At 42.9% G+C, this 9,549-nt stretch overlaps 1 protein-coding gene across 2 annotated transcripts in view; it reads left to right on the top strand.

Annotated features, from left to right (window-relative positions):
- Window positions 1–9,549, top strand: part of LOC105535388 (ATP-binding cassette sub-family A member 13-like) — a 231,519-nt gene that overhangs the window by 200,550 nt on the left and 21,420 nt on the right. For both annotated transcript variants that reach the window (XM_011974456.1, XM_011974457.1), the window contains one exon: window positions 220–312. In XM_011974456.1, coding sequence (XP_011829846.1) covers window positions 220–312 — 93 coding nt within the window. The remainder of the gene's footprint in view (window positions 1–219; window positions 313–9,549) is intronic.

Genomic DNA, 9,549 nt, shown 5'->3' with positions numbered 1-9,549 from the left:
ATAAGAAAATATTGATTTTTTGTTAATTGTAAAATTGGCTGTCTAAATAAAACCTTATTGTTTTTAAAAGCTTTTTATTTGGTTAACATGAGATTTCTGTATAAAAAATTAAGTAATGTGCCCTAATGGTATCTTGTCTCCTTTCTGTTTTGAAAAGTTTGACTCGAGCCTCGCCTCTTCAGGAAATGGCTCATTTTTGTCTCTTTCCCTTCCTCGCAGCATGGAGGAATGTGAGGCTCTTTGCACAAGACTGGCCATAATGGTCAACGGCAGCTTCAAATGTCTTGGTTCTCCTCAGCACATCAAAAATAGGTGCGTTGAAGTTCTCCTTTTGCTTAAATCTTCACTATGAAATCAATAGCACGATGCAGGGTTATGACTGGAGATGCCTTAGAGGCAAGTATGTTCCGATTACCTGCTGGCATAAAACAGGAGATGAAGGCTCTGAGGGGATAAAATACTGTGGCTAGTTAGTCAAAGACACAGCAACTCCCAAACACAGAGTCTAGCGGTCTCACTGTAAGGGAGACATTTTGTTTTTCTCTTCCCAGAAGGACATTGCTCCCTCATTGTAGTGACATTGGTAGGGGTGAGAATAAGATTGCAGAGTCAAGATGACCACAGGACACAAAATGTCCTCTTTACACACAAAATGCCTTGTGAAAAGGCTGTACTGTGATGTCCCTCATCTGCAGTGAATCAAAGTCTGAAAAAGACCATCAATGTATAAGGGTTAGAGAGGGTTGTTATGGTTGCTTTCCATTTGGATTATGAAAGACTAAAGACTTCTTTCCTGTGCTCACTGATCCTTTCTATTTCTTCCTGGTTAATTCCCTTCATGTATTCTCTTCATTTCCTTTTTGGAATCTTAATGATTTTGTTACCAATTTGTGAGAGCATTGCTACATCCTGGTATAACATTAAAAAAAATTAAAGATGCCTAAATACATGTTCAATTTCCTTTTAATTTGTTTAACCTGTCATTTTTACATAGAATAATTTATTCATTTATGTTGATAAATCTCTTGTTCTCATTTATTCAGTGTTTTTAAGGTTAGGATTCTCAAGCAGAGATTTGGTAAATAGTCATATGTAAATTTTAAATACTTTTAATTTATGGAGAAAAAGCTAATGCTCAGGATTGAGATGACATAGTAGGGGGTGAGTGTCCATTTTTAGAGTTAGGCACTGCTGGAACGGTCAACCTCACAGCTGTTTGCTGCTTCGGGTCAACCACTGGTCAGATGCACTTACTAGAAACTATTCTCGGTATGTACTCTGCCCATCTTTAATAGGTATCATCAAAAAAATACTATTTCATGCTCTCCAACCTTTATGAATGCCTACATAAAGTTTTATAACCCATTCCTGATTGTTGGGTGATTTATGTCTGATTTATGTTTACAAATGTTTGCTGCAAGAGCCAGTAGGATGAAGCACATGGGGATAGGTTTTCTCTAGCTGTTGCATTCTACATACTGGAAAATCTGTGCCTACTTCCGAGTTTTGGTTCCAATAATGTGATATATGGGTTGAGCATGAATTGTTAGTGGATATGAACTGTAGGACTATATTAAACGAGAAATGGCTTGTGGGTTATTCACGGAAACATCAAACTTAATAAAATTTAAAAAATAATTTGTGGCCAGGTAAGGTGGCTCACACCTGTAATTCTAGCACTTTGGGAGGATGGAGTGGGAGGATCACTTGAGGCCCAGAGTTTGAGACCAGCCTGGGCAACATAGTGAGACCTCATTCCTACAAAACACTTTTAAAAAGTTAATTTTTTAAAATTATATCCAGTTGTGGTGGGGTGCATCTGTAGTGCTAGCTACTTAGGAGGTAGGAGGATCAGTTGTGTCCAAAAGGTCAAGGCCACAGTAAACCATGATTGTGCCACTATACTCCAGCCTGCATGACAGAGCAAGACCGTGTCTGAAAAAATAAAAAGTAAAATAAAATAACATAATTTGTAAAGTGCTTATTCTCCTATAACTATAAACCTATAATAAACATATGATGATGTGTGTTTCTATAATATTGAAATAAAGAATAAACGATTGATCATGACATAGATCGTAACAATAACTAGATTTTTCATAAACTTCGGCATCCATACCTGGGAGTCAGCAACTTCAGAACCCATTTCTCTGATGTGGAGCTGCTGAGATAGATGAGAGAACTTTTAGTGGGTCTCCTTCCTCCTCCTCTCCATCCCTTTCTTTCCATGAACATGAATTTTTAGGAACATGAATGAGGAAGAGTAGGGTCTGGGTGTGGGGAAAAGTTCTGAGGAGGTAACTCAGGAGAAGGTAAGGGTTTTGGAGAGAAAATTTTGACAGAATTTGGGCAAGGATCTGAGTATCAGGATTTCCCCGTGGAGAGGCAGGAGGCTGGTGAGGAGGGTCCCTGGCTTGGGCTGGGAGACATCTGCCCAGAGGGAGAACAGAAGAAAGGAGCTACAGAAATCCCACAGAGGTGGGACCCAGAGGGCAGGGCTTGGGCCTCAGAGACCACCTCCCCCGGGGACGGGCAGGTGCAACAAGAGCCTGCTGTGAAAGCTGAGTGGAGTGAAACCAGGGGAGCACGAGGGCTTAGCCACCTTTAGCTTCTGAATTGCAGTCCTGACTTTGACCTCATGAACAGTCAGGAAGCCTCAAACTTCAGTGTAGGTCTCAGCAAATTCGCCTGTGACAGGAAGCTGAGGCTTGCACCTGCTATGGCAGTTCACTCGGACAAAGCAACCATCTTTCAGGGTGAAGGGGGGAAAGTGGAAAAGGAATGTCAGAATCAGAAAAATGAGGAGCCACAGAAATATAGAGGGAAGAATGTATGTGGCAAGTAGGGACAGATACATAAGAGGAAAAACAAAATGGAAAGTGAAGTGAAATTGCCCAAACCGAAGAACTCTCCCTACTTCACGCTCTGCCCCCGGCACAGCCCTCAGAGAAATGGGGCCTCAGATGAGAAACAGCTCTTCCACGGGACTTCAGGCCCCACCTGAGCGCCCTGAGTTCATCCCATCTTCCTGAGTCTGAGGAGAAAGACTCAAACACAAGAATCACTTCCTACCCCAATCTGCGGGTGGCACTGTCTTTCCTTCCCACCCTGTGTTGGTTCAGTCGGCCCAGTACACCTGTGCCTGACTCTGCTGTTTGTCTTCCCTCCTGCTGTGCTCATGTGAGTTCCTTTCTTGGGTTCTAAGTGAAACCTTGGTACATGCACTTCACCATCAGAGAAGGGTTTCTGCAGAGGACACCAAATCCCATTCCCATGCTCCTAACAGAGCATTAACACCCCAGCATCCTGCTTCATGCCCAGACTCACCTCATCCCTAGCCGACTGTTTTAAAATATCGTGTATTAATAGAAAAATTGAAGTGCCGTAAGGCCAACAGATCAGGAGATGACTGCCTTTGAAAATATCACATATTACAGTTTCCAAGAATAGGGGGCACACAGCGTCCCATGATGGAGCATCAGGTCAGCCAGGAGGCAGAGGGCAGCTGGAAGGAAACATGAGCAAGGGCTTTTATTGTGGTTTCTGTTGGAAGGAATGGGTGAAATAGGACAAGGAGGTCTAAGATCTGCTAGTTTGAATAACTTCAGTGGGCCGTGCAGCATAGGGGTTGTCCCTTGTTGGTAGTACCTGTCCCTGGGGTGACTGGGGAAGGGGGACTGTGGCTTAGCATGTGAGAGCCCCTTAGAGGAGGTGTTAGAGATCATGTGTGTTCTGGGTCAGCTGGTTTGTATTTGAAAAAATGAATTTATGTGCAAGTTGTTTGCTATCTTTAGGAATTGCCTAGCTCTGGGAGGGGCAGTTCTTCCAGAGTCAGCAAGTCCCCACATTTTCAAAGTATTAGAATACAGAAGATAATAGGCATGGTTAATATACCCACTCCGGGACTCACCGAGGGTAAGTGGAGCCGTAAGTGCAGGGCCAATCACATTCTCCCTGCCTGGAGGAAGCCAGACTTGCCCACTTTGCAGAGGAAGGCAGGGAGCTCTGGCTTTGCCAGGGGTTCTGAAGTCCCCCTTCTCTTCCTTGCTACAGACTTTTGTTCTTCCTGGGAATCTTTTTAATAGCTTGTTTCAGAGCTATTATCTACATAGTGAATTTCCAAACACTTTGAGGTTATAGAGCTGTATTAAAAGACAAGTTCCTTGGACACCTGATCTGTGGATAACCTAAAGCTCTGTGTTACTGGTCTGTAGCAATCATCCATGAAGAAGGGCCTCTGAGAAAAAAAAATGCAATAGTCCACTATCTAGTGTGTATGTCTATCCATTGATATCAAGTTGTTATGTTAACCGTGATGTTGCTTCTCATCTGAGTCACAATTTAAGAAAAGTCAATCAATATTAGATCGTTTGCTGGTAAAATTGAGGCTGTTTGCTTTTGACATTTAATATTTCTTTAACAAATGTTTATTGAAACCCAGCAAGGGGATGCAGAGGTAGGTCTGATGCAGTTTATGCCTGCTTTGGTGCTCACAAGTGCAGAGAGTGAACCCTGCACACACTTGGTGACATCACAAGGCCTAACAGGGCAGGCAACATAGAAAAGGTATCAACTAGAGTGTTCCGTGAAAGGGCCGTATATGCCAAGTGCTCTCCAAACCCAGGAAAAGTTGAGAAACCAAAGAAGGAGGAAGACAAATCCAGTGTTTTGGTAAAGGGTGATTTCCTGGGGCACTTATGAATGGAAGTGTGGTGTTGGGAAGCAGCAAGACAGGTAGACCTCTGCAACGTTACTCCCCAGACCCAGGGCTCTTGTATCATAGGGAAAGGACACCTACCCTAGAGAGATATTTGAAGACACCCCTCCAGAACAGGCAAGAGTGCTGCATACATCGTGGGCTATCATTTGTACAATAACATAAGGGTCGCCTTGATCTAAAGGCAGGAGCACATGTTCTTACAGGAAGGACAGGAAGTGAAGTAGGAATCAGGAGGCACTCACGAGACCAGGCTAACGAGAAGTTAGTGTGGCAGATTAGCATCTATGATGAGGTCACTTTTGTCTCCACATGGAGCCCTGAGGAGGAGGATGCCTTTTTTAGTTTGAAAAAATAGGGAAATAATCTTAGACCTGGAGGTACAGGTAAAATTTGGTTAAAAGGGGATTTAATTCTAGATTGTATTTAGTAATAAAAACATCACTACAGAATCAGAATTTGAGAGCAAGTAAGAGGGACAGACATACCAGTCAAAGCAAAGTTTACATTTCAACATGAAAAGTAAAGGAAATCCTCAGGCTAAGTAAAAGCAGCATGACTATTTTAAATGTTCCTTGAGCAACCTTCGGCTTTGTGGTCTTAACTTTGTTTCTGCAGCTCGGCGTTGTTGCATTTTGGGTTGGATAATTCTTGGTTGTGGGAGGTTGTCCTGGGCGTATAAGATGTTTAGCATCATCCCTGGTGTGTGCAGCACCCTCACCCCAATTGTGACAACTAAAAATGTCTCTGGACATTGGCAAATGTCTTTTGGGCAGCAAATTGTCCTGGTTGAGAGCCACTGTCTCAGCTGTTATTTTGTTCTATATCCCCAGAGACATGGAATATGCAGGGAAACCTAGTTACAGTAATAGACCAGATTCCAAAAACATTAGGCAGTCAACCCTGCCTTTCCTATGACCCAATCTGAAACGTGTCCTGCTCAGTGGCTAAGAGGAAGCAGGTGTATGAAGTAGCAGTATGTCAGCAAATGGGCACAAGGATGGGTAGAGGGCGTTGCACACAGGGCATTGTCTTCCCAGAGGCAAACCCTCTGGGCTGTGGAGTGACCTCACTTTGCAGAAGTCCAAGGTCCATGGGAAAGGAGCGCCTTCTTCTCCTTTCAGTCTCAGTACAGCCCCAGTATGAGATGTATGAAGTCATAGTGGAAAGCCAGATGGCCTGAGAGGAGCTGCAACTCTGCAGGCCAAGGTCACTCAGGTGCTTTCTCATGCTCCTCCAAATACATCCCTATCCCACCTCAGTGTCTGTTCTTACTTGAACACCTTGCTTGGACCACTCTCCATCACCGATTACACAATACTCCCACCCACAGACACCCAGGATGATTCTTCCTTTTCACTTGAGACTTCTCGGCTTTTTCAGTGCTTGGCATTTTGTTCCCTTTGCTTGTGTTTTTTTCTTTATAGCAATAATCTTTTCCTCGTCTTTGGCATAAATTTGCCTCCTGCCTGCCAAAAGATCTGTTTGTAGAGTGTTTGATATCCACCATCTTACCTCGTTCCAATTCAGTGCTCTCTTTCTGGAGAGCACAGACTGTGTCTTTTATCAGTCCTACTCTTGCGATATGCTCACATATCCATGCGATTTTGGAGACAAAATCTGAGGGCAAGGACAACCAGTCCAGTCCTGGAGGCCTTGGTGTCCGAAAACTCAGGGGTACCAAATAAACAGAATATGTGTGGTCCTGAAATGTTTAGGTTTTAGTTCACCAAGAGGTTTAATACTGCCAGATTCTACCTTCATTATTTACTAAATTGGTGTCCTATGCTCTTCTCAAGCTCCAGATCTTCTTGTCATAGTTCCTTAAATTATCTTTCTGATACTCATAAGTGGTTAAATAATGCTTTTAACTTTAGATTGGTATTCCAATGTATTTCTAAACTGCTGTATGTGTTCATAAGTTAAGTACTAACCAAATTAAAGTTTAAAGAATCATGTCTATGGTTTATCACTTCAACAAAATAAGTCAACAGTGGATTTCTATTAGTGAGATTTAGCTAAAAGGATTTTCCTGACTCTAGTTTGGGACCTCGTCATGCTCTTCCTGGCTTCAGCCAACACCAACTGCTCCAATCCTGAGTCTGGTGCAGGTGGAAATATTTGTTCAAAATTGGTAACTGATTTCCCAGAAGGACAGACAGCATCTAGAGTGTAGAATTTCTGGGACCTAACCTCACAGGGAAAGGTGGATTCGCTCCCTTCATCGTCATCTTGGCCTCATTCCAGCGCTTCCCTTCTTTTCTCCCACCCTTTTGACCCTCCGCCCTGTTTCAACTGGAGAAATCATCAAGTCCCTCCCTGTCCCCTCTCCAGCCTGCAGGACTCTTTTTAAGCTTGCAAGGTTGTCACAGAGTGGTCCTCAGATGCATTCTTCAGCTGTCCTTCCTGTGGCATTACCAAAATACACCCTCAAAGGATTATTATTATTTGTTCTTTCTGCAGAAACTTCTCTCCCCTAATCCATTCTCTGCTTCTCAGTTTCTCTAGCCTAGACCCAGTTTACACCTGGGATACACCTGTGCCAGTTTCCTCCCGGAGCAGAAGGGGTTATAATGCTGCTGGATGTCCTCCCTTTGGGCTCAATAAACTCCTGGAAAATTCTCTCCTCCCCTTTTACTCCCTGGCAAAGGAAAATCTACCCCTTATAAAATCTGTAGAGTATGTCCTAACGCGCAATCCTGGACCATCTCTTAGTGATGATATGTCCCCTTGTCTTGCATCACTATATTCCCTTCTTCTTGCCTTTCTAGCCTATAGATATTCCCCTTTCCTAATTGTCCTCATCCTCATCTTTTATTGCTTTTATCTTCACCATTTATTACAGTCTCTTATCTACTGCTCTGAGCAAGGTATATAGATTATCTAGCAATCTGGATAATAATATTGAGAACTAATTCTTATATAGTGCTTATTGTATGCCATCTCTAAGTGCTTTATACACATGAATCAATTTATTCCTCATGACAGCCCTACAAAGTAGCTGTTATTATTAGCCTTCATTTAAAAAGTAGTAGAAAGGTTGAGTGAGTTTTCCAGGATTACCATCTAGTAAGCAGAGGGACTGAGATTTGAACCCCAGCATTCCGGTGCTGCTTTGCTCTATGATGCATCATCTCATGATTGTCCACATTTGACAAATGAAAGAAGTGAGCCTCCTACCTGTGGTGGAACTGTCTTTCAGCTGCAGCCAGTCTGACTCCAAGCTTGCAGGCCTGGTCACCGTTTCCGCTCCCCTACTGCTGGAGCACATCCCAGAACCGTAAACATGAATGTGCAAACTCTCACTCATCTTCAATGGCGTCTGCACCAGCTACTCTCTCACTGACATGTCTTTGGGCAAAATTTTAACATCTTTTCCATTCCTATTGAGACCTCATCACCCTACTCATTTAATAAATAATTTCTAATTTCCTGAGAGACACCTCTTGTCAGCTAGCTTTTTGATGGGCTCTCACAAAGTTTTTATTTCTTCATCATCCTTCTCTTTCTTTGTGTCTGTATCTGAGAAAGAAATCTGCTTCTTTATTAAGTGTTTTTCTTCTGTTTGATGATAACATGATCAATTTCCCTCGGGATACCTTCTGTCAGTGGTTTTATTCTGCTTTATATCCTTGATCTTTTCACAGTCACGAGCAGTTAATAACAGAATATCAACCACATAGACTTAACCATATTCATCATTATTTGTAGTAAGAATCCAGAGGTAACTGATTATTGGCATTCCTTATGAGGTCCTAGCCTGAGAGTGTGGGTGTTCCCAAAGTGGCTGCTGTAGCTCCACCCAACATATCTATGTTCTAAGCAACAACTAAGAGAAGCAGAGAAAAGCAAAAAGAGCACATGCCAACTGTCTGTTCCCTGTTCCCTCTTAAAGTAGCTTTCTGACAGAGTCCCACCCAGCAGCTTGTACTTAGGTTTATTTGTCTAAGAAATGTTTGCTTTAGCTGGGCACTTTGCTACTCAAATGAGGTTAGGTTTCTGTTCCCGAGGAAGATAGGGATCATGGATGTGGAGTGGGAAGCCTGCAGCCTCACTTATTTACCTGACTGGATTCTTTTCCTCCATTGAGGGTGGGTCATTAGGTTGAGCAGTTGAGCTGAACAGACTCTTGGGCTTTCGATTTAAGATTGTTGTGTGCTATGAAAGAGCCCACTATGTAATAGAGATTCATGAGTTTATGTGTGAGCACATGATTTTGTGTGTGTGTGTGTGTGTGTGTGTGTGTCTCAGTTAACAACAGAGGAGAGCTGGAGTGAAGTGGCACTCACCTAATAGCCACGGGTGGCTAAAACTATCCTTTTGGCACTGAAGTTTTGTCCTAGGCAATTAGGGATGCATCCTCAAATCCTCTGCATGTCATAAATTGAGTACATAATGGTGCCCTGGTAGCGAGCTGCCTTTGTACTTGCAGACACTGAGCATATTCGTAACTCATCTGGAGGGAACCATTAATAGCTGCATGCAGCACCTATTTGCTTTTCTCCTCCCTTGAACCTGATTGACATAGGAGGCTTAAGTCTGACTTGGTAAAAACGCTCCTCTCATGGAGAGGAAATAAAGTATGCTTCTGAAGCACAATTTACAATTTGAAATACTCCAGGTCAATTTATGGTTTTTGGGTGAGGGAGGATAAAGGCTGTTTATTTCATTGTTGTTGTTTTTGTTGTTTTCTTGTTTTTTTTTTTAGACAGAGTTTTGCTCTTGTTGCCCAGGCTGGAGTACAAGTACAATGATGCAATCTCAGCTCACTACAACCTCTGTCTCCCGGGTTCAAGCAATTCTCCTGCCTTAACCTCCCAAGTAGCTGGGAT

The sequence above is a fragment of the Mandrillus leucophaeus genome, unplaced genomic scaffold (genome assembly GCF_000951045.1).
Source record: "Mandrillus leucophaeus isolate KB7577 unplaced genomic scaffold, Mleu.le_1.0 Scaffold1454, whole genome shotgun sequence".
NCBI lineage: Eukaryota > Metazoa > Chordata > Mammalia > Primates > Cercopithecidae > Mandrillus > Mandrillus leucophaeus.
Note: the sequence above shows the minus strand (reverse complement) of the source record. Positions and strands in the feature narration are given on the sequence as shown.